Source organism: Bos indicus, chromosome X (assembly GCF_029378745.1).
Source record: "Bos indicus isolate NIAB-ARS_2022 breed Sahiwal x Tharparkar chromosome X, NIAB-ARS_B.indTharparkar_mat_pri_1.0, whole genome shotgun sequence".
NCBI classification, from domain to species: Eukaryota; Metazoa; Chordata; class Mammalia; order Artiodactyla; family Bovidae; genus Bos; species Bos indicus.
The window spans coordinates 7,579,807-7,605,145 of record NC_091789.1 but is presented as its reverse complement, the minus strand read 5'-3'; the positions used below and the strand labels follow the sequence as shown (position 1 = coordinate 7,605,145).

The window sequence follows — 25,339 nt, the reverse complement described above, 5'->3', positions numbered from 1 at the left end:
TATTTTTGGCCTGACTTAGGCAAGCAACTTCAAAAGAAGAAAATCCGTCCACTCAAACTGATATGCTCTAAACTATCATCCATACACCATCCTTCATGAAAAGAACTCAGAAAAATCATGGCTGGGAAAGCTCAACTGGCCCACATTTTTCCTTGTCTACGTGAAGATTCTGGGTTCTGCTTTTCCACTCTCCCACTTTCAACTGCATGAAAATAGAATTTTACATTTGGAGAATGGTTGTGCTTCCCTCCAAGCCAGAAAGTACCAAGGTTAGCATATCCACGTTGCTTTATCTCCAGCATATCTTGTTCAGATTTTTAAAAAATGAAGAGATCATGTCTTTCTAGACAATTTCAGTCAACAAAGGCATGATGAAACATAGTGGCATGTATTCCCTGGCTTTTGGGGGCATCTAGTCAGTTCTTCCTTTCTCCTTTACTTTGCCCCAAAGCAAATCCTTTATGCCTGTGGCAGCACTGTGAGTACTCAAAGATGACCCTGTCTGGCCTGGTTCCAGCTACAGATTCACAGAGGGTATAAAAATTAGTTTGCAGGGCTTTAGGGATGGCCATAGACGGGAAAATTCTGTTGCATAGTTTGGTTCTGATTAATTCTATTCCTCTCTTTCACTTACCAAATACCTCAGTACTCTGTGTTAATAATAAATATTACTTATTGAACACTTACTATATGCCAGACATCACAATAAATATTTTACACAGATAATTTCATTTAAGCCTCACAACAACTTTATAAGGTAGCTATTAAAAAAAAAAAAAAAAACACAAACCCTTATTTACTTATTTAGCTGTGCCACTTAGCATGTGGGATCCTAGTTCCCCAACCAGGAATTGAACCCATGTCCCCTGCATTGGAAGTGCAGAGTTTTAACCACTGGACTACCAAGTAGGTCCTGGGTAGTTACTATTATAATTACCTTCATTTCACAAATGAGGAAACTGAAGCTTAGAGAGGTTAAATCATTTGCCCAAAGTCATACAACTACCGAGAGACAGAGCCAAGATTCAAAGGCAGGCAGTCCAATTTAGGAGCCATCCCTGGGCCTTCGGTTGCTCCCAAACTAAGTAGCAGAAACAACCTTCTACTAGGCAAGGGTAACTCCTTGCTGCAGAGTTAGGTGCCAAACCCAAGGGTCAGGAGTGAGTGTATAAAGAGCTGGGAAGTTCCAGTTCCCTTTACCCAGGAGAGAGCTCAGCTTCCCTCATTGTTCTCAACCTGTCCTCATATTCTAGAGATATGTCTACAGGCAGTAGAGGGAAGAATTGGGGATGGTAAGAGTTGGGACTGACAGAAACCAGGAGCTCAAAGGACACTCTTAGTAACTCTTGTACAAGGTGGACTGAACTCTGGTAAGAGCTTGGTATTTAGTTAAAGGGTTGACTCAGAGATGTGCCATAAGTGGGTTTCCATTGAGTTGTCATCATCTGGATGGCAAGAGACTAAAATGATTGTCAAATGCTAAGTATCACCAGGAAATAGGACAGTCTAGGGGAAGATGTATGCCATGTGTATGTGCCAGGACAGTGTCTGCTTTAGTTCTCTAAAGCTGGGCTCTTGACTCCAGGACCACAGAGAAATCTCACTCACTAATGCCCAAGGAAATGACAGTACTTCCTCCGAGAAGGCCCTGAGCACTTCCTTGCTGTTCTTCCCTCCATGGGCAACCCCATTTCTAAGAGAAGTTCCAGGGCCTTATTGTAGAGTCAGTCCCCTGGGTGCTTGGCCCAAGTGTTTTCTCCCAAATCAACCATCTGAGGACCTGTGGATGCCTCCTGAGCCTTTTAGAAGTCATGGGGCTACTAGTGTGCTGTTTGGATAATGGAATATCACCAAAGAACAGAAAGGATGATTGATTGTGTGATTGGAAGTGGATGGAATTAGAGATGAAGATAGTTTCTTCTTTCCCATGGGAAAAAAGACTAATTTTTCTCTTAAACCCATAGTCCTTCAATTATGCAGAAAAATAGACCTCTGAATTTTTGATCACAGAATATCTGAGCAGCTCACAACAGACAAACTAGGTGGGCAAATTTGGATGCATGGGTGAGAGATGTAGAGGGCTATGATTTGGTGCTGGTGATTTGAAGGGGTGCCATGATGGGTTTTTTGGCAGAAAAAAAATAATCTTGGGTTTGGAGCAGAGCTGAGAACTGTAGAAAGCCTCAGAGGGCAGCTACTTAGGAAGGAAATTTGATCCCTAAAGTGACAAGAGATTTAACTTTTCAAAACTAGGTTTCTCTTTTTAGGACAAAAAGCTCAAAGGGTTTTAAACTAATGATTATGTTGATGATAATAATATCCAATATGTGCCAAGCACATTTCTAAGTATCTTATGTGGATTTCTGAATTATCTCATTTAAAACTCTCAATAACTCTATGAAGTGAGGATTATTGTTATCCCCACTTTATTATTGTGAAATCAGGCACAATCAAGGTAAGTAACTTGGCCCAAGCAAAGATAAGCACAACTGGCTGGAAACACTGTCCATTGGTTTCAAGGATTCAGTACTTTCATCATAGTCTTATAAAGACAGAGAATAGATGAATATGAATAGAAATTTCTAGATGTAGTAGAATCTGGGGGGCTTCATTTTGGATGATCTTTCCTCAGTAATCAATGAGGTGAGACTGTTACTAGAAATGGAGCTGGTAGGAATTGGACAAGAATGATGGGATGTAAAACATGGCAGCCTCCTCAGAGATCATCCAGAAGAAACTTCCCATTTTACAAATGATAAAAACTAGAACCAGAGAAGGAAGTGGCTTGTCCAAGGTCATCCAGGCAGTAGGTGGCAGAGTTGAGACCGGAACCCAGACCTCCTAATCCTTGCTCCATTGCGCAGTCCACTGTTACCCACAACCCCCCACGACTTTAACTGCTTCCCAAGGCCCTAAGAAACATGATATTTCAAATGTTGTATTTTCTGTAATTTATTTTATAAGACTTCAACATAAATTGTGTAGTGTATATGTGGGTTATTTAGTCTGAATCTACAACCTTGGGGTGGTCAGTTACCCTTATCGGGAATTACAGAGTACAGGAGTGGTTATCTAGCATATAATAATTCTAACCAAGAAGTGGTTTCACAAGCACTTCACGTATCTTTATTTTTAATGAACACCAGGGGCTTTGTTAACTAGCATTAAATTTCTCATTGGTGAAATCAGTGGTGTTTAACACATGTGGGTTGGCTAGAAATATGGTAGAGATATTCCCAAAGTAGCAGAAAGAAGATGTAAGCATCTAACAAGCTCTATAGTGTTATCCCTTGGAATAGTACCCTAGGCTTAATTTTGTAAATAGTCGTGTGGGCAGCCACCAATGAGGATTCTTGGTTACTTCATCCTGCCACTAGGGTATTGCTTTGTCTGCCTCAAGTGAACCTTTGTGTGAGGTGTTGTTGGTGCACCTAGAAGGAAAAGGTGTTGGACTTGACTGAGCCGACAGGACAGAACAGGCTGTCTAATCATTTCTGTGCCTGCTTGACATTATTTAATGAGAAAAAGAATTTTAGATGAGGTTTACTTTTATACCTGCTAGTGAGGTTATGGGGAAAAGACCTATAGCCCTCACTCTAACAATGACTGGCTACTGGTATCCAGTGAAATATACCTAAGGATTGTGAATGACCAGTTGGCTTTAGGTCAATTTACAACTCCAAGCAACTAACTGTATATCTCTATTTTGGACTTCTGTCTAAAGTTGGTGAGCTTCTGTCTTGGGGTGTATGGGGAGCTCCTACCCTAGGTGAATGTTGATAGAGCCTTTCTTGACCCAGAAGCCTCCTATTTGTACAATTTGCATGTACCAGAGTCTAAGCTGTCTCCCCTATAGCACTGCTGCCGCTAAGTCGCTTCAGTCGTGGCCGACTCTGTGCGACCCCATAGACGGCAGCCCACCAGGCTCCCCCGTCCCTGGGATTCTACAGGCAAGAACACTGGAGTGGGTTGCCATTTCCTTCTCCAATGCATGAAAGTGAAAGTGAAGTCGCTCAGTCGTGTCCGACTCTTCGCGACCCCATGGACTGCAGCCTACCAGGCTCCTCTGTCCCTGGGATTTTCCAGGCAAGAGTACTGGAGTGGGTTGCCACTGCCTGGAAGTATCTCTTTTGGCCTGCTGAGCACTTGTTAATGACTGTGCCAGCGTTCTGACCTTGCTGCAGGCCTCAGCATTGCCTGGGAGAAGATTAGTCAGAGTTGAGCTGGCACTCAACCATGAAAAGCCGCTACTGGATATACAGTGTATGCATGGTATGATGTAGGGCCAAAAAGACAAAGGAGGGAAGTTCTGCCATATTGAGGTACCTTGATGGAACACAATGAAGGAAAAGTCAAGGAGATTTTTACTAAGAAGAGATTTGTCTCTTTTTTTCCCCCCATTCATTATGACTATCAGTTAATAGAGCTTCCCTCAGCCAGTAACTCAGTTGGTAGAGGGAGGTGGATAGTGTAGTGCAGAGGTCCGAAACTCATACCTTCCACCTCTTCCCACCCCAAGTCCTGTCACAGATGTTTTGTTTGTCTCATATTGGATTTGAATGTATTCTGGAAGTGACATGAACTCTCCAGATGGCCACAGGCCCCACCCACCCCTCTATACCAAGCCCAAGTTCCACGTTTATGTGATCCACCTGGCCCATCATCATCTGTGATCTCAACCCCAGTTGACACGAGTCCCACCTCTAGAGACAGAAAGATCTCAGGTAGAAGCCTGACTCCACTAATTAGCCAACTGTGTGACCTTGAGCTTCCCAGGTGGCACAGTGGTTAAAAAAAAAAAATGTGCCAGCCAATCCAGGAGACTCAAGAGATGCGGGTTTGATCCCTGAATTGGAAAGATCCCCTAGAGGAGGAAATGGCAATCCACTCCAGTATTCCTTCCAGGATAATCCCATGGACAGAGGAGTCTGGCAGGCTACAGTTCATGGGGTTGCAAGGAGCTGAACACAATGAGCAACTGGGCATGCACATGGCCTTGAGCTAGTTGCATATATATATAATATATATATGTATATATAACCACCTCTGAGTCCTCTTTTATAAACTGGGGATGAGAGTAGCTCCTTTCTAGCAATGCTATGATGAGTCCATGAGATAAGACATGTACCACACTTAGTGCAATGTTTTCCATGTGGCATGGGCTCAATGAATGGGAGTTATTATTATTATTTCAACACTAGTATTAAGTTTTTTGATAGCAAGGATGGCACAATGAATGCTATATAAACTGGTTGCAGTGCATCACTTTAACAAATGGATTGGCATTGCCAAGCCACCTAGTTTACAGCATGGCTAAAGACCAATCATTAGCCAAGAAGGAAAGAAGCACTGTCAAGGCAGATCATTTTCTTGTCCCTGCTTACCATCTCAAAGAACATTTTTGCTTGATTTGTTTACCTCAGACACTGTGACTTGAGGTGAGTCTCTTAGCTCTTTCAAGTCTTGATTGTCCAATCTCAGAGCCCAACTCACTAATGCTTGCATGGGCCAACAGCACCTCACTTACAAAAGTAACATGTGTAGAAAGTACCTGGTCAATGCCTGGAGATTAGGGCATGCTCAACAAGTATTCAATACGAATCCACATATCTCTGTTTACACTACCAGGGCTAATGAAACCAGTGATTCCAAAATCTTGTGTGCATTAGAATTACCCATAGAGTTTGTTAAGAAGGCCTATCTTTATATTTTGTGATTCAATATGTCTGAAGTGTGACCTGGGAATTCATGTGTTTAACAAGCATCTCTGGTGATTCTGCTGCAAGTGGGCCAATTCAAGAAATACTGTTTTAAACTAGCCAACAAGTAGTCTTGGAAACAGCAATAAGATATAAGAATGTTTGAGAATATATAACAGGTTCTGGCTAACTGTGGATGTTAGTGGCCTTTCTACCTTAAATTTACCAAAGTGTTCATCCACACAGAAACCCACACCCACATCCACACAATGATTCCTCTGTGAACTGGGTCCTGATCTTTTCAGGTCTCATCTGTTACTGGTAGCCAATTCCTTTCTGGGCAGCAGCAAGGATGAGGGCCCTGATTGCAATGCGTACTTGACAAGGTAGATCAGTCAATCATAGACGACTGAAAGGGGACTATTTTTGATTGCAACATTTTTTACACGTTAAACAAAAAATCCTCACCACCCCTCATCACAAACTGATTGTCCTTCTGAAAATGTCTCACAGTAATTACGGGGATCCCAGAGATTGGGGTCATGTATTGCAAGAAATGACCATGCACGGAAGCAGCAGCAGACCACTACTACCAGAAAGGTGTGATTTGGAGGGTCAAAAACAATTCAAATTTTAGTTAATAAAGGACCAGATTTTGATCTATGGAGAAGGTCACATGTTGCAAACTAGGTGGAGTGTATTTGAGTAACTCCTGCTCATCTCTCAGAGTCTCCCACTGCCCCCTGAATGCCCACCATGCACTGGGCACCCCACTCTCTCGGGCAGGTCCCTTGTTCTGGGGTCACTTACCTGTCTTGGAAAACCTCCTCTGAGGATCCTGCAAGGTAAGAGGTAGTAATCTGATCAAAGAATTACTGTCGAAATAGTAATGGCTGATAAGGATTTAATGCATTCCCTACCAGAGATGGCATGCTTGCATTTTAGCACAGGTTTTCAGTGCTGTAACAGAAATAAGTGAATTGCTGGGATTTCAGACTAATGGCAGACTGTTGGGGGGCAATACTGGGTGATGATAGGGTGCTATTTGATAGTCCTCAAATGACACTGGATAAGCTTTTAATGACTTCCCTGGAGCGCTCATCAGCTCACATGTCTTAGAAAATGACATCACTTTCCCACCCTCCCCTCTAGCTCACAATGAGTGCCTGGCACCAGCCTTGAAAATGGAGTCAATTTTTCAGGCTCTTAGGGAAGCAGACAGAACTTGGGTTGTGTTGTACTTCATATTTCTAACCCTGTTGAAGGAAAGTCAGACAGCTGAGGAGCAGATGCTACGTGCCTGCTTCTGGCATGCCATGACCCCAAGAAGCAAAGTGGAGAGGCAGTTGGAATTGCATGCCAACCTTTGCTCTCTTGGGCAGGTTGTTTCTAAAAGGGACACTTTGGGGTGTGGCAAGAAGCCAAGTTACCGTCAGCCTGGCTCATGAGCTACCTCCCCCCTCAGCATGCCTTCCAGTCTCCATTCCAAAGCCCTATGAAAAGCAACTCTTAACTAGATGCTCTCACCAGACACCTACAGACATGGCTGAAATGAACACAGGGTGGTTAAGAGTATGATAGGGACATCCTTGAGTCAGAATGAGCCAAATGTGTCTCTTATAAAGTTTTCTTTGAAAGTCATGTGGGTAAGAGCTTGTCTGGGGGAGCCTTTTTCTTTGGTGATCACAGTCTCCCTGCAAAATGTGGTTTGAGTACCAGCAGTATTGGCATCACCTGAGAGCTTGCTAGAAATGCAGATTCTTGGACACTGAAGATCTATTGAATCAGAATCTTCATTTTGACAAGATCCCAGGTGTCTGCTATGCCCATGAAAGGTGAGAAGTGCTGTTCTAGACTTAACCCTATAGAGTTAAGGGTCATGACCAGCTGTGTCTCCTTTCCTCCTTCTTATCCCCACACCCCTTCTAAATAAGTACAGATGGTCACATTGATGACAAGTGCTACAGAAGTAAATGGCAGGTAGCAACTGAGGAGAAGGGAAGTCCAGACGGCAGTAAACATGGAAAAGTATCTACATATGAACCTTCACGTTGTGAAAGTTCAAAGGTGTGAACATATGTTTGCATGGCCAATCACATAAGTTAGTTCATGTGTCTGGTGTACATTGTCACACGTGTGTACACTCCACAAGTGGTTGTGCTTTTGTGTACTTTACAGTACTGTGTAGAGTACAGTAGTAGAGTATCCTTATTTCAAGCCCAGGATGTCTGGAAGCAAGTGTAAAAGCAGCTGTGATGTAGTTGCTACTGCTGTACTTTTCAAGATACTGTACTATAGGTTTAAAAATGTTTTCTTTATTTTTTGTTTTGTACATATTCTTTGTATGAAAAGTATTATAAACCTATTACACTATAGTACTGAATAGCTGGTTGTGTGAGTGGGGTACCTAGGCTAACTTTGTTGGACTTATGAACAAACTGGGCTTACAAATGTATTCTCAGAACAGAGCTCATTCATATGTAGGGGACTTACTGCACTTCTCTGACTATTGCTCAACCTGAAATCCAGAACAGAGTATTCTGCTTCTTTCCATTGTGTGTGTGTGTTGAGGGTAACCAGAGTGTGCACTTGAGAAAAAGGAAGGGAGAAATGGAGGGGGAAGGGAGGAGACACTGCTCACCTAGGCTTCCAAGTCCCTCTAGAGTTAGATGCTGCCTCGTAATCACTACATTATGCATGCCACCCCAGGGAAAGAGCGCTTTCAGTCTGAGACCAGCTTCCTCAGCACCTTTCTCCCCTCCTATGGCCTCCCTTCCTTGCCAGTGCATCCCCTGCCAGGGCCCACATAGGCACCTTCAGACTCTGCAGCAGCCTCTTTTTGGGTAGTAGATCTAAAAAGTTGACATTTTCTAAGAACTACTTTACTGAGGCATGATTAAGATACAAAAAACCGCACATACGGTCTTCTTTAGGCAGAAACTGAGTGCCTATGACCTTTTGCTGCTTCCCAAATGACCACAAAGATACTTAAGTTCAACATGGGGAAGGTGCACCTCCCCTATGCCTTGGGTGAACTTACACCAAACCTACCACATGTAGGGAGCTATTTTTTATATATAATTTTTTATTGGAGTATAGTTGTTTTATAATGTTGTTTTAGTTTCTGCTGTACAGCTAAGTGAATCAGCCATACATACACACATATCCCCTGTTTTGGATTCGACTTTGGCCTGAAGAGGTCTTCCCTGACCAGGGGCAGCTGATCTCTGGTTTGGATAGACTGAACAGCTGCTCTGCACCTCATGTCCAGAAACACTCCTGTTTGAGTAGCTTTCCTTGGAATTGAGGCATTCTGGTTTCCCATTGTCTCTGGTTTTAGAGCAAACACTCCCCAGTTAGGTATATTAACCCTGTATCAGCCACTCTCAGCTCGATTCTTAAATTAGATAGAAAGCTGTCACCCTCAAAGTAGGAGTATGGACCAAGGACAGAGATCTTCTGGTTAGAGAAGGAGCATGTGGACTGGAAAAGTCTAGAGTAGGAAACAATCCCTGGTATGGTGGGTCAGATCTCTGACTTAGGGGCCAGTGGGATACCAGTGAATGGGCCTTGGCTGGGCAGGTGGAGCATGAGGAGAAAATAACGGCAAGAGAAGAGGAAGAAGTGAGAAGAGGACAAATTCCGTCCATGTGGAACTTCTGCCAAGTACCCACCCCTTTCAGGGGCTGCTGCCCTGGCTCAAGGCTCACCCCACAGACAGGCTGAGGCTATTTGTCAGCTCTCAGACATTTCCCAAGCTGGGAGGGTCTTCCTTTTGTGTCTGCACAACTCCCACACTCCTGCTGGAAAGTGCCCAGAGCCCCCACCTTGGGTTTGCACCCTCCTGTGGACATGTCATCTAATTAGACCCAAAGCATCAAAGTCAAAGCACCAAAGGAACAAAGTCAAAACTTGACTTTTTTTTAATGGGCCAGGTAAAGTATGCAAATAATTTTCCTGACATTCAGAGCAGATGGAAAGTTTTTTGAAAGGTCTTTCAAATATATTTGTGGTCTCAGTCTAAGAAGTTCAAAGTGGAATCATCAGAATTAGCATATGTATCCCCCCCTTCTCCCTGTGAAGGTATGAATTCTACCTTCTTAAATGCTGGCCCTCTCTAAAAATGCATGCTGTCTTTTAATCCTTTAGCCAATTATATAAAAATAACAAATCTCTTATCCACAAAGGAAGATTAATAATGGTGCCTCAGAAGCTTCATTTATTTTTCCATCTGTTAAACTGAAACCAGCCAATCACCACTGACTACCCATAATAATGAAATGTTTTAGAAATACCAGGAGTTAGAAAAAATACAATAACAATCTCAGCCAGCCCTCACTATTCTCATGGAGTCTTGGTGAGCAGCGAGAAAAAGGCAGAATGAAGGAAACAGATCTCTGATAGAGGCAGAAGTGGCGGACGTGAGAAACTAGTTTCATTTTAAGGAAAAAAAGTTAAAATTGCTGAGAGGAAGAAAAACCATGGCTCTTTTTGCAGTGGTCATAGATGGAGAACAAAGAGGTTTTGTTTCTTCATTGCCCTCAGACCCTTCCTGTCGCCCCTGCTCCACTTAGTAGATAACCAGAAGTTGCCTTCTAGGGGCGGTCCTACACTTTGCTGGATGCTCAGCTTTACAGCCCGCTGATTGCCGTCTGTTTTTATGGCCCAAATGAACAGCATCACCTGTCTCCCTCCTCACCACGTGAAAAACAGATTAAAGAAAAAAGAAAAAACATAATAAAGCTTGTGAGAAGGTGACTTAAATCTTTGACCGGCGACCTCTTCGTGCTCCAGTGAGCTTATGGAAGACCACCAGCAGACAGAGGGAGAGCTGTTAAGGTGCAAAGATGGGGGAATTGGGGGTGGGAGGTGGAGCTGAAGCAACTGACACTGGTTAGTGTGCCAAGATCTGTTTGAAGGCAGGTGCCAGGATATGATGGGTCTTCACCCTGCTTCCAAAGATGATGTGTAAAATGCAAACCAAACAAGACCCACCCAAGAGCAGAGAATAGGATCACGAGAGACATTTCTTTCCCAGCTGGACTTAAACAGTTAAATAGAACCTGGCAATTTAATGAGATAATTAGATTGTGACTCTGTGGGCAAGAGACAAAAACCTGTCTCAGCTAAGGACACTTGGTAGCAAAACGCGCTCAGTTAAAAAGGAGTGTGCTCTCAGTTAGCAGGTATATTTCAAATGGCTTGAAAAAAATTAATGGAACACAAATTTGCAGCTGATGAGGTACATTTCACCAGCCAAAGGGATTTTTCCTGGGGCTCCATTAGAGCCTGCACTCCTAAGTCCCACTCTCAGTCCCACCATCACTACTGTGCCTCCATCAACAGATTTTTATTTAAGCCAAGTGCGTTAAGAGCACAATTTTGTGGTGAATAACCTTTAAGGTTACATTTGCCTTTTCCTTGCCTCTTGCAAACAGTGCGTAATCCACGAACACATTTGTTGGCTGTAAAGGTGTACAACAGCAATTTTTGCAATGACAGTGCGGAGAGGGAATATGAGATCTGTGTGCTAATGAGCTGACACTGCAGAGGCTGGGGCGATGTAGTGTGGAGTACACTACAAGTGCACAGCAGCAAGACACAGGAGGAGACTTCAAGGGAATTGGAGGCATTTCCTGAGGAACCAGGGCAAGCAAGCCACCCCAAGGGGACCTGGCGGTCCCTGGGTGCTGCCACATTCCCCCAAAGCCTTATGATGATCAAATCTGGTTTTTAAAGAGCAAATGTGTATACAATGTAAAGCATGTGTGTACATCTCTTTGCATGAATACTGACTATGTGTGTAGGGGTACCTGTGTGTACCTGAAGGCATGTGTCCTAGAATCATACTATTCACACCATCCTTCTTTCTGGGGCTACCTGGCCAAATTGTAAAGGAAGGCAGCAAACTCAGTTAATCCCTGTGAAATAAGAACATGTGCTCCAAATCAGATGAGTCTCTTCGATAAACTTCAATTCACCTCTGAGCTGAGATCCCAAATGAACCACCTTTCAAAGCCAGCATGCTGTTATTGCCCTCTTAAGACGCGAAATGAAGTTGGAGTCTGTCTTAAGCAAACCTCTTGGAAGTTGTGCAAAAAAAAAAAAAAAAAAAAGGTTGCTGGTGAAGAAGAGTCTTTAAATAACTGATGCCTGGGATTCATTGCAAGGAAACTCTCTGAATACATTGGAGGAGGGGATGCGGAGGGAGAGCAGGGACATATACAGGAGGCATTACCACTTGTTTATTTTTGACATATTTGTTTACCTGCATAATACCTGTGTCCTCAAAATTGTGTGCCTGCCCTAAGATTGAGGGCACAGGAAAGATCATGGAAATAAATCAATTCTAGTGTTAGGGGAAGCTGAAACAAGGAATTCTGAATAGGAAGAAGGGAAAGGTCTTTAATTTTTGCCATTCTATTCCATATTGAATCAGATAGGAGAGGTGGGTGACCAGATTTGGACTCTTCTGGGGTTTTCTCAAATTCTCCCTAGATCTCCAGGGAAGGGCAGGCCAGAAGATCCAGGGTTTTTTTTTTTTTTTTTTTTTTTTTTGTCTCTGCTCCATAGTGCAATCAATTGTAAGAATGGAACCAGGATCACCTGCCAGTCTCTATTGCCAAACTAGTATTGTGTGCGGACATCTATGTCACGTGATCTTCAATTCCAAGAGAAAAAGGCCAGGGCAAGAAATGAGATCCACCTACAGGACTTCCCTGGCCCCGTGAAATGATTGTGTTCTGCATTCAGAGACTATCCGTCGGAGACAGCTTTGAGATTTGGCCCCCATTCAGTGATTATGACATTCAAAGAGGACTGTTTTGAGGACCAGAGATGATGAGTTTTCCTCCTCTGTCTTCTGAGCTGTAAAGTCTGAGTGTGCAACAGGCAGCTGGGTACACATCACTGGTTTCTGGAAATGTCTTCTGTGTGAGTCAGTGTGTGCATATGTGTGGACTTGGCATACGAAGGGCAAGGTCACCTTTCTGTTTTGTCTTTCCTGTTGCCCAGTGAGCCACACCCTTTATATCACACTTTCAAGCCCCCATCAATAACCTAGTCTTGTAAGGTTATAAACTGAAGTGCTGTGGACTTAGGGTAGGGGCTTCTGATCAATTTCTTTTCCTTTCATGGTTGTTCCTTTATTGCTCTGAGAGATAAGGCATTAAGGCAACTCGACACCCAATATGGATGACTCACTGCCTGTTCTCAAACCTGAGCTTTTCACATGGCAAGGATTATTTCCTGAATGCTCCTTGAGTAGGGTTCTGATGGCCCTGGGCTGGCGAGTGCCAATCTGATTTGCCCATAAAAAACAAGACCCAAATTCTTGGAAATCAGTCATTCCTGAGGAGTCAGTTAGCACTCTTTATCTCAGTCCTCATCAGTGGAAAGGCACTAAAGTGAGTTGAAATAAATGTTATTCATTATTAATAGTAATAAATCCGGGTAGTTTCATGTATTTAGTTTTGAATCTGTTCTAATTGATACTTAGGAAGCTGCGTTTGAAATTCAGCCTCTAGACAAGATCACAGTGCTGCAGGATTAAGAGTCAGATGTGTGTTGTAAGTGTGCTATAGAAGACAGGCTGGGATTACCAAAATAAGATGCAAAGTATAGACAGACATTTTGTAACTTTCACACTTAGCTGGAATTAATAAGCGCCTATTTTTGTCAATGTCAGAAAGCCAAAGAATGTCAAATACAGAGTATCTCAGAACATGTTCTTATAAGGATCTGTACCTTCAGAGAAAATTTTCTTAAAGCTGATAACTGTCACCATTTCTTGCAAAGTACTTTACCTCCATCCCCTTGACCTAAGTCTTCAAATCCAAGGAACCCATGGCCTTGGAGACCCTGTCAACAGTTTTTGGAAATCACATATCCTTTGAGGCAGAAGCATTTGAAGAATGTCATATACAAAGTTTTACCCAACCAAATATAAATATCATTTCTCCCCTGAAAGAAAATCAAAAGTCAAAAATTCCCAAATACACCAGCCATAACAGCAAAACATATTTATGCCATCATCACCTTCATTGGTGTGAAAACTTTTCATGAAATAAGCTTAGATGAAGAATGATCAGTCTTTCTCATAAAACATTCCAGAAAAACCTGTGTCCAACAGGCTATTAGTCATCTGGGTTCCTGTGGCTTTACTTCTTAAAATGTCCCCTTTCCACGGGAACAATCACAGGGCACAACTAGCTGTTTCAGAAGCTGCTTTGGGGCTGATGAAATTGCTCCCTTTTCATATCCAGTTTCCTGCTGCAACCTCCCCCTTCCACCTTTTGCTCTAAGTTAAGAACTGTGTTGTCCTTAACCATGGGGGCAGGGAGCAAACACCACTAGGGGAGACAGAACAGAGGTAGCTTTTTCCAGAGAGTCCTCTGAACACTTTCTCCCTTCCCGTCAGTTTGCCAGGTGTTCATCACTCCTAATCAGTTTGCAGTCTTATCAGTTCCTATCAGAGCTCTCTTGGTAAGAAAGGTGATATTCTAGGACAGAAAGAAACCAGGGAACCCAGCCTAATCTGTCCCTCAAGGTCACTTGTTTGCAGAATTTCTCATATTTGGCTTCTACATAGCGATTGTCAAATTCAGCTCCTTCTTACAGCCAGGTGCTAGCTTTAACAGTCAAGTAATGAATTGACTCAATCAAGAGGCTTCTTTCTTTAATCCCATCAGAAAAAATTTCCATGAACAACTATGCTATTTTTTCCTTTTTTTCCCCCAGCCAAAGGAAAAGAAAGGGGAGGGGGTGGCGGGGGAGGGAGCGCCAGTTTAGCAGGGAGGAAAATGAAAGTTTTGCATCAAACATTATTCACGACAGAGTTTTGTGTACAGCCTTAAGTCCCTCCCTCAGCAGGATCCTCTGGCGTTCATTTATGTCGCCTGAAACCTGAATTGACTCGAGCCTCTTGAATGTCTACTGGGGCAATCAGCCCCCCTCCAGCAGGGAGAGCAGACCCCAGGTCCCATAAGCGAAATGCGAATGAGGTCCCCAGGTCCCACAACGAGGAAAAGCAGATCTACTTACAAGCATTAGTCACAGAAAAACTATTGGAAGAATCCAAGTGATCTACGTGGTAATTCAAATGGAAGGGCTTCTCGGTGGTGTTCTGGTTGGTGTTGTATAACTGCACAGCAAAGCGGAAAGCACTGTGCTCCTGCACCGTATTTCTCATGAAAAGTCCACCTAGAAGCAAAGGGAACTGAGATTTGGCTTGTGTCCTCCCCCCCGAGGAGTTAGAAATTGGGGAGCACTACAGATGGACGATACCCTCTCAGTGGTACCCGGGTGCACGACGATGATTTTGATTTTCAACCTGTGTGTCTTTGATGACTCTTGCCAACTCAAATTTTGGCCAAGAGAAACCTAGTTTTCCTTCAGAGAGTCAGAGGAGACGCTGGGGAAAAGGGGGCATGGGGAAAGAGGCCCGAGGAGCCTGCTTTGGGGGTCGGACGATGGAATAAAGAGTGGGACTTGGTTCTTTCTCAGGCGGTAGCTTCCTGTCCCCTCTTCCCTCCTACCTCCTATCTCCACAAGCCGGTTCATCCTTTACTGGCGCAAAGGGAAAGGTTGGAGAGAAAAACAATTTCATTTCCCCCTGCTACTCTATCCTGTTCCCCACAGCCCCCTCCACCCCGTGACAATACAGGGGCTGGGTTCTGTAATTGGCAACAATTCGAACTTCTTGACTGGTAAATACAGGCAGAAGCCGAGAGAACTCCCTCCCAGCGCCCGGGAGCCGGACTCCAGACAGACACAGCGGCAATTCATGAATTCGTGGGCTGCGTGACTTCGCCGCTCGCTGGCTCAGCTCCTAGTCTCACCCCTGCCTCTACCCGCTCCGCCACCGACCTCGGTGGCTGCCCGGGTCTCGGGGATGCAGAGTGGGTTTCCACCTCCCCTAGCACTAGCCGGTCTCTCGGGACTCGGAGACGCGGGACGGGGCGCCCTGGACCGGGTTACGCGCCCTGGCGCAGCCAGACAGGCGGCATCACCCTGGGACAACTTGCAGCGGCGGCACGCACGCCATGGCAAAGTCCGGGGCAGCGAGCCGAAAAGCCGCGACTCTGCGCCGGGTTGCAGCCTCCCAGCCTCTTGCAGGCGTCCCCGGCTCCGCTCAGCTCAGAAAACCCGGCAGCCTACCCCCACCCCCAGCCCCAGGAGACCACCTCTCCGTTTCCCGATGCTCCCCAGATCAGCCAGCTCTCTGGGGTTCAGACCCGTGAGATTCCTGCCCGATCCCCATCCCCAGTCCCTTCCCAGGCCATGCAGGACAGGGACCCGGTAGCCGTGCCAGGGCAGCGGGCTCGGGTGCCGGAGAGCCGGGGCCGACCGGCAGGCTGGCTCGCGCTTACCTATGCTGATGGTGTTGGGGAATCCTCCGTGAGAATGACCCAAAAGCCCCAGGACTAAAAAGAAGACCGCCCGGAGCACGCTTTGCCCCATTTTCTTCTGCCTGGCCATGCTACGCCTAGAACGAAGCTGACAAGAGCATGGGCGCAACTCGGGAGTCGTCAAAATAATAATAGAAAAAGAAAAAGAAATCGCCGGCTCTTTTACCCCCTCCCCTCAACTTGCTCTCGCTCACTCTTCCTTTCCACCCCACACTAGTCCTCCTCCTCCACCACCTCCTCTCTTCTCTCTCTCTCTCACGCTCCCCCTCTCGCTCCCTCTCGTTCCCAGGCTCTCTCACACCCCCTCCCCGCCCCCCACCTCACTTCTGTCTTCACACCAATCTGGAAGGCGGGTTCATTGGCTGCAAGCTCGGTTCGCCAAAGCGATCTCCCTCCCTATCACTAAGACAGACAGAGAGAGAGAGAATAAAAACAGAAAACAAAAATGAAAAAGACAAAACACCAGAAAACAAACCAATAAATCCCCCAAAGAAACAAAAGAGAGAAAGAGAGAGAGAGAGAAATTAAAATCTGAGACTTTTCTCCCCTAGAAGATGGTGGGTCTAAAGAGGGATAAAAAGAAGGAAAGAGCGAAAAGGCTCAGCGGTGGCGAATTGGGCTCTTCCAATTGGGCCGGTAGGGGGATATTGATCAAAGTTGATCTGACGTGGAATTAAAGCCGCACACCGCTTAGCTCCACTGCAAACTGCAGCCGCGGACTGCAAAGCCTCGGTGCTGGCGTTTGTCAACATGGGAGATGGAATCGATAGAAATACACCAGTCCTCACGTGGGCCAGCCTCTCAAGCTGCAGCCAGTTTTTTAAAGAAAAGAAGAAAGAAAAGCTGTTTTGTTTGTGCGTTTGTGCGTCTGGCTTAAAGCAGAGGGGTCTTGCGGGGGGCGGTGAGTGGTTACTCTGGAGTCTCTGTAGAGACTCGGAGAAGCAGTTCCCATCACAATGCGCCCGAAGATGCTGCGCATGCCTGGGCCATGCCGCTCAGTTTTTACAGCGGAGATCCGAGAAGGAGTGAAGAGCCCCCCAGCCACCCCCAATCCCCACAGCTCTGGGAGGCGAGTACCTCTCCGGACCCAAGCGCAGAGCCGGGCCTACGGGGGAGGGGGGAGACGGCTGTGCTGGGCAGCACGGGGCTGACTGCTTGGGAGGACGTAGAAAAGTCTGTGCGTGGAGGTGGTGACTAAAAGGTTAATGAAAAGGACTCTCAGTCCCAACAGTGAAGGAGGAGAGAGGTGTAGGAATGAGTTGGGGTATGGTGGCTAGGAGCACTCCGTGGACCGGAGGAGCCTGTTTGGCTACAGTCTGTGGGTTCGCAGAGTCGGACAGGACTGAGTGACTAACACACACACAGTGATTGGAAGTTAAGGTTGGAGGAAACTGCCCCTAACTGCCTTGCTCCCTCGGTCTTGCCTTTCTGCATAGTATCCTAGGCCCCTGAGTGATGACCCCAGAGGCCATCAGTTTCCCCCCACTCCTCTTGTCTAAGGAGAAGAAAGAACAGGGATTGGATCCTGTATATACAATATACAGTCTGGATCTCTATTGAGGGTGGTCCCCTCCACAACATCCCTTGGACAAATAAACCTCTTAGGCTGTAGCCGCCTCTCCATAGCCCCTTTCTCCAATGGTGAGAAAAAAGAAGCCGCCTTATCTCCAGAGTCTTTCACACCTACCCCAGCTACTGGGGAAGGGCCGGATTTTGTCCCTCCCCACAACAGCTGTTCTTTTTTTTTTTTTTCATATCCTCTTCTCCTGGTGTACGTGGAAAATGAAACTTCCTGCCAGCCTCAGCAAAGTGGTATGCATGGGGTAGAGGATACTAAGGCAGGGCCCCAGGGCCCCAACTGACACACTGATTACGCCAGAACTTTGGGTTTGATGTGACATATATTGGAGCCCAGAACAGAAAGTTTTTAAACCCTTGAGCAATCAGAAAAATAGTTCTAGGCTCTTCCCAAATGTCTACCCATTCTGATAATGTAGAATATCTTCCTACCCCACCACCCATGGAAATCTATTGTCTCCATTTGGATGGTCCATGCAAAGAGTGAGGGAGAAACCTAGGATTCATAGAAGCCTAAATTTGCAGGTGGTTGGGATATTAGGACCAAAGGGTAGCAGAGGCTAGGTTGACTACCTCTTGACAAATGTGGAGCGAGAGACAACATGATTCAGGGACATGGACTTAAGGAGACAGGTTCAGGTTCAAATCTATATTCCATCATATAGAGGCATTGTGTGACCTTGAGTGACTTTCTTAATCTGAACCCCAGTTCAGACTTTCATCTGCAAAATGGAAATAGAAATATTTCTTTCCTGATAGACTGGTTGTAGATTGAATAAGATAGTGGATTAAGTGGATCTAATTCAGTGCCTGACTCAAAGAAATCAATAAATGTTAATTTCCAAACTCTCTTCCCTCTTTCTCATCTTCTGATAGTGCCATTTTCTCCCCCAAAGTACCTCATGCAATCAGCCTGCTCTTTCTCTACCATCCCCCAAACCTCAGACTCAGCTGCCCAATTTTTGCCAGTGTTCCACATCAGTCTTCCCACTGTAGTTCCTCCAGAGCCCTAGGAGACAGGACAGAATCTGGTAGATGCATCTGTACTAAGGTTCTAATAGCAGGCAGTGGCAATTTAATATTAAAAATGACACATTTAGAGAACCTGTACTCTGTGCCAGGCACTATATGTTCCTCCTTTTAGATAACATAGTTGCATTTTAATAGGAGCCTTCAATGCTTTGGCCAAAGAAATAACTCTGATGAGTTTCAGGTTGGTTTCAGGTGGATAGACAACATATTTTGGACAGAGGCGGGGTTGCGGGCAGCTTTCAGCACACCTCACTTCACTCCTGAAGGCCTCCAGGTCCCCAGCCCTGCTTGGCTGACACTGAGCATCAGTGGATGAAGAGAATTGTGGCCATCTTTAGCCATTTGGCTGGAAGAGTAATAGGATGGGTCAGCAAGGAAAGATGAGAGGAAGAAAGGCATCTCAGTGCCTCTGCACTTGAAAATTCTCCATTGAATTCATCTCTGTAAATGACACCCATCCCTTCCATTTTCAGTCTCCCCTCTCCACTACCTTTTTCCCTCTCTTTCATCTGCTGCCACTCTTTCAACTTTGCACTGTCAGTGGCAGCTGTTGGCAGAATTGGACTAGTCCCATCTGAGCCAGCAGGGACACAGTGGCGCACGAGGCATATTGCTGTTGGTGGAAAAGGCTGCTTAATATGTGCGGATTCTTTTGCAATTGATCCAAGAAAGCAGTGAGACCCTATTTGAACTTCATCTCTGGTTTTCCAATGAGGAGCTAGAGGTTGTACTAGCAGCATCATAGCCACCAAAAGTTGCCAACAAAGCCCCCAAACCAGCTCTCCCTCTGTGCTTAAGAGGTATCCCTGCTCCACTCAAGATGACCTGCTAGTCTCAGGACCCAAGACTGCACTTTTAAATGAGCTCTATGATACAGTTTAAGCAGCAAGAAAATAATTCATTGCAGTTCTTATTGAGAGGCTGTTCTGTATTCTTTCATGACATGGTTAGTCAGGTGCAGTCACAAGAGGGGACATAGGAAAGGCACAGGAAAACAAATTTATTATCCTCACAGGTCCTAGAGAAACTGTCAATATGCCATACCAGAGGACCACATTGTGGGGTACCCAAGGAATGGGCTCAACCAAGCAAGTGGGGGAGATGAGATAGAGACCAGAACAGAGGCCCAGGGGGAAGTACATTTATTGGGGTTCAGAATACACAAGCAGCCCAATATGCTGCAGTCCGTGGGGTACCAAAGAGTCAGACACGACTGAGTGACTGGACAACAACAAATATATAAGCAAAAGGGTTATTTCACTGGGATATTTTAAGGACATTAGGTGACAGTCAAGGGAGAGCAAGCCTTACCACGCTGACACACCTGGTTACCTGGCAAGGGGCTCATGGCCTGATTTTGGGGATGTTGGGGCAGCAAATGAAATGTGGAGTTCTAAAATTTATAATACAAAAGTGAAAATAGTGGAGAAGGAAATGGCAACCCACTCTAGTATTCTTGCTTGGGAAATCCCAGAGACAGAGGAGTCTGCTAGGCTACTACAGTCCTGCTGCTGCTGCTGCTGCTAAGTCGCTTCAGTCGCGTCCGACTCTGTGCGACCCCATAGACGGCAGCCCACCAGGCTCCCCCGTCCCTGGAATTCTCCAGGCGAGAACACTGGAGTGGGTTGCCATTTCCTTCTCCAACGCATGGAAGTGAAAAGTGAAAGTGAAGTCGCTTAGTCGTGTCCGACTCTTAGCGACCCCGTGGACTGCAGCCTACCAGGCTCCTCCATCCATGGGGTTTTCCAGGCACGAGTACTGGAGTGGGGTGCCATTGCCTTCTCCGCTACTACATTCCATGGGGTCCCAAAAGGGTCAGACACAGCTTAGTGACTCAGCAACAACAAAGAACAATGGCAGTTTTAGCCAATATGTGAGAACACAAAAGTTATAAGGAATTGGGGGCTGGGACTGAAACAAAAGTCCGATTGTTTACAGATGTGGATGTCTATTTAGAAAAACCAAAATAAGCTTCAGGTGAATATTTAAACTAAAACAAACAAACAAACAAACAAACAAAACCCAAAAAGCAAAAGTGAAAATAAATAATACTTCACTGTTGCGATTTCTGTTTCAAAATTGGGATGGGGCACTTGGGTAAGCAAAAAGAAAAGTCAGCAGTGGAATTTGGAGATGGAGTCTATATTGCACATTAAACTTCATACTTACTAACTGGATACTTTTCAAATAAGAAAAATAATGACAAAAATCATTCTGATTCCTTAGAAGGAAACTGTTCTACCCTTTATAAAGTTAATGAAACCAAGATGCTATATCCCTTGCCTAATAGAAAGATGATTTTCTCACTGTTTGACTTGAAACTTTGATTTCTTCAACAAACGTTTGACCACCTGCTATATGACAGGCTCTGCTAGGCACCGGGAATTTAAGGAAGCAAGACAGTTTCTGCTTTCAGTAAATTTCAGGTTCAGAGAGGAGCAGATGTATTCATTGGGAATGGCAATCTAACAGGATAAGTGCTGTGAAAACAGTAAGTACCAGCTACCCATGGAAGTATAGAGGAAGGTGTTTAAATGTCTGAAACAAAGTATTGATACTTCCCTTGTCCTACATTCAATGCCATGCTTCTAAAAAGAGAAGACAGAACAACAGGATTTCTAAGGTCCTATGATTCTATGTTGTTCCTTGTTCAGTAGCTAAGTCATGTCTGACTCTGCAACCCCATGGACAGCAGCATGTCAGGCTTCCCTGTCCTTCATGATCTCCCGGAGTTTGTTCAAACTCATGTTCATTGAGTCCCTGATGCCATCCAACCATCTCATCCTCTGTCATCCCCTTCTCCTCCTGCCCTCAAATCTTTCCCAGCATCAGGGTCTTTTCCAATAAGTGGGATCTTCCCATCAGGTTGCCAAAGTATTGGAGCTTCAGCATCAGTCCTCCCAATGAATATTCAAGGTTGATTTCCTTTCAATTCAGTTCAGTCACTCATTCGTGTCCGACTCTTTGCGACCCCATGGACTGCAGCACGCCAGGCCTCCCTGTCCATCACCAACTCCCGGAGTTTACTCAGATCCATGTCCAATGAGTCAGTGATGCCATCCAACCATCTCATCCTCTGTTGTCCCCTACTCCCCCTGCCTTCAATCTTTCCCAGCATCAGGATCTTTTCAAATGAGTCAGCTCTTTGCAGCAGTTGGCCAAAGTATTGGAGTTTCAGCTTCAGCGTCAGTCCAAAGAATAGTCAGGACTGATTTCCTTTAGGATGGACTGGTTGGATCTCCTTGTAGTCCAAGGGACTCTCAAGAGTCTTCTCCAACACCACAGTTCAAAAGCATCAATTCTTCGGCACTCAGCTTTCTTCACAGTTCAACTCTCACATCCATACATGACCACTGGAAAGACCATAGCTTTGACTAGATGAACCTTTGTTGGCAAAATAATCTCTGCTTTTTAATTTGCTCTTTTGGTTTGTCATATTTTTCCTTCCAAGGAGCAAGTGATTTTTAATTTCATGGCTGCAGTCCCCATCCGCAATGATTTTGGAGCCCAAGAAAATAAGATCTGTCGCTATTTCCAATTTTTCCCCTTCTATTTACCATGAAGTGATGGGACCAGGTGCCATGGTCTTAGTTTTTTGAATGTTGAGTTTTAAGCCAGCTTTTTCACTCTCCTCTTTCACCCTCATCAAGAAGCTCTTTAGTTCTTCTTCACTTTCTACCATTACAGTGGTATCATCCACGTATCTGAGGTTGTTGATATTTCTCTGGCAACTTTGATTCCAGCTTGGGATTTATACAGCCCAGCATTTCACATGAGGTAGTCTGCATAGAAGTTACATAAGCAGGGTGACAATATACAGCCTTATCATACTCCTTTCTCAATTTTGAACCAGTCCGTTGTTCCACGTCCGGTTCTGTTGCTTCCTGACCTGCACACAGGTTTCTCAGGAGGCAGGTGAGGTGGTCTGGTATTCCCATCTCTTTAAGAGTTTTCCACAATTTGTTGTGATCCACACAGTCAAAGGCTTTAGCGTAGTCAATGAAGCAGAAGTAGCTATTTTTCTGGAATTCTCTTGCTTTCTCTTCTGACCCAGTGGATGTTGGCAATTCAATCTCTGGTTCCCATGCCTTTTCTAAATCCAGCTTGAACATCTGAAAGTTCTCGTTCATGTACTGCTGAAGCCCAGCTTGAAGGATTTTGAGCATTACCTTGCTAGCATGTGAAATGAGCGCAATTGTGTGGTAGTTTGAATATTGTTTGGCATTGCACTTCTTGAGATTGGAATGAAAACTGACATTTTCCAGTCCTGTGGCCACTGCTGAGTTTCCAAATTTGCTGACATATTGAGTGTAGCACTTTAACAGCATCATCTTTTAGGATTTGAAATAGCTCAGGTGGAATTCCATCACCTCCACTAGCTTTGTTCATAGTGATGCTTCCTAAAGCCAACTTGACTTCACATTCCAGGATGTCTGGCTCTAAGTGAGTGATCACATCATCATGTTTATCTGGGTCATTAAGACCTTTTTTGTATAGTTCTTCTGTGTATTCTTGCCACTTCTTCTTAATCTCTTCTGCTTCTGTTAGGTCCTTACCATTTCTGTCATTTATTGTGCCCATCCTTGCATGAAATGTTCCCTTGAAATCTCCAATTTTCTTGAAGAGAACTCATATCTCCCATTTTATTGTTTTTGTATATTTTTTACATTGTTCACATAAGAAGGCTTTCTTATCTCTCCTTGCTACTCTCCGGAACTCTGCATTCAGTTGGGTATATTTTTCTCATTCTTCTTTGCCTTTTTCTTCTCTTCTTTTCTCAGCTATGTGTATAGCCTCCTCAGGCAACTGCTTTGCCTTCTTACATTTCTTTTTCTTTGGGGGATGGTTTTGGCACTGCCTCCTGTACAATGTTACAAACCTCTGTCCATAGTTCTTCAGGCACTCTACCATATCTAATCCCTTTAATCTGTCACCTCCACTGTATAATCATAAGGGGTTTCATTTATACCTGAATGGTCTAGTGGTTTTCCCTGCTTTCTTCAGTTTCAGCCTGAATCTTGCAATAAGGAGCTCATAATTTGACCACAGTCAGCTCCCAGTCTCGTTTTTGCTGACTGTATAGAGCTTCTTCATCTTCAGCTGCAAAGAATATAATCAATCTGACTTTTGTACTGATCATCTGGTGATGTTCATGTGTAGAGTTGTCTCTTGTGTTGCTGGAAGAGGGTGTTTGTATGACCAGTGCATTCTCTTGGCAAAACTCTCCTAGCTTTTGCCCTGCTTCATTTTGTACTCTAAGGCCAAACTTGTCTGTTATTCCAGGTATCTCTTGACTTCCTACTTTTGCATTCCAATCCCCTGTGATGAAAAGGACATCTGTTTTTGGTGTTATTTCCAAAAGGTCTTGTAGGTCTTCCATAGAACCAGTCAGCTTCAGATTCTTCTGCATTAGTTGTTGGGGCATAGACTTGGATTACTGTGATGTTGAATGGTTTGCCTTAGGAAAAAACCGAGATCATTCTGTCATTTTTGTGATTGCACTCAAATGCTGCATTTCGTGAGCCTTGTCTCACATAACTGGAAGGGACATAGGGCTGGCTTGAATTTTGTTTTGTTGTTTAATTTTTGGCTGAAGTGGGTCTTCATTGCTTTGCACAGGCCTTCTCTAGTTGTGGTGAGTGGGGGTTACTCTTCAGTCTGATACATGGGCTTCTTACTGCAGTGGCTTCTCTTGTTGAGGGGCAAAGGGTCTAAGGTGCAAGGGTTTCAGTAGTTGTGGAATACAGGCCCATTAGTTATGGCACACAGGCTTAGTTGCTCCATGGGATGTGGAACCTTCCCAGACTAGGAACCAAACCTCTGTCCCCTGCATTGGCAGGTGGATTCCCATCCACTGTGCCACCAGCGAAGTCCTGGCTTGAGGTTTGATTGGACTCAGTAGGTCAAAATTTTTATCAAAGACCTGATTTCTTTTCCTCTCTCCTTTCTGCTTCCCACATGATGGCAAAAATGTCTATAGTATTTCTTGTCTTCATATCTGCATCACAGCTTTTTATATCCTTGGTTCAAAATGAGTCACATGACCATTCATGATCTAATCCTGTGACCTAGCAATGTCATTCTTAACCCACATAAACCAGTCATCATGGCATGGTGGATTATGCTCCATCCATAATGCTGAGATTAGGGAATAGAGTCATTCCTCCCCACCCCTCACCATACCACACGATTGACACACAGTAGGAGGAGGGAAAGATGGAGGTTGGAAAACAACCACAATAATCCCTAAAATCTCTATTTTCCAAAGTTCTCTGAGAATTGTGAGTGGTAATTATTTTACTTGAAATGTCTTCAGGGCCCTGATGACTTGCTGAAATGGTCTTGTCTTTGGTCCATTAGACATAGACTGCTCAATGGTGAGATCCTTCTGTTATTTTGATAGTTCAGTTCCCTAAATTCAGTTCATGATGCATCTGCCTGTTATTTAATTCTTCTCTTAAGAGAATCATGTTCTATTGAGTGTCCAGGGTAAGAAATTGTTATAGAAATAATTTCTTTGCTTAAGGGTAGAGGCAAATAGGCTTCCAGGTCTTTTCAGATAGTGACCTACTGACTCGTCTCTGTGTCCTTCTCAGAGTAAGCAGAGGTTTAGGGTGATAT

General features: G+C 44.6%; 1 protein-coding gene across 6 annotated transcripts in view; it reads right to left on the bottom strand.

Moving 5' to 3' along the window:
- The window catches only part of GRIA3 (glutamate ionotropic receptor AMPA type subunit 3), a 308,690-nt gene extending 291,962 nt beyond the window's left edge, over positions 1–16,728 (bottom strand). For 3 of the 6 annotated variants that reach the window (XR_011565376.1, XM_019956169.2, XM_070784757.1), the window contains exons 1-2: positions 16,070–16,373; positions 14,742–14,900 (exon numbers count right to left, since the gene is read on the bottom strand). Coding sequence is in view for 5 of the 6 variants with exons in the window: in XM_019956169.2 (XP_019811728.1) it covers positions 14,742–14,900; positions 16,070–16,178 (268 nt within the window). In the remaining variant the exon portion in view is untranslated. Of the gene's footprint in view, positions 1–14,741; positions 14,901–16,069; positions 16,374–16,427 lie in introns of those variants that run through there. The other 3 variants (XM_019956167.2, XM_019956168.2, XM_019956166.2) reach the window with 3 other exon arrangements.
- Positions 16,729–25,339: the final 8,611 nt, after the last annotated feature.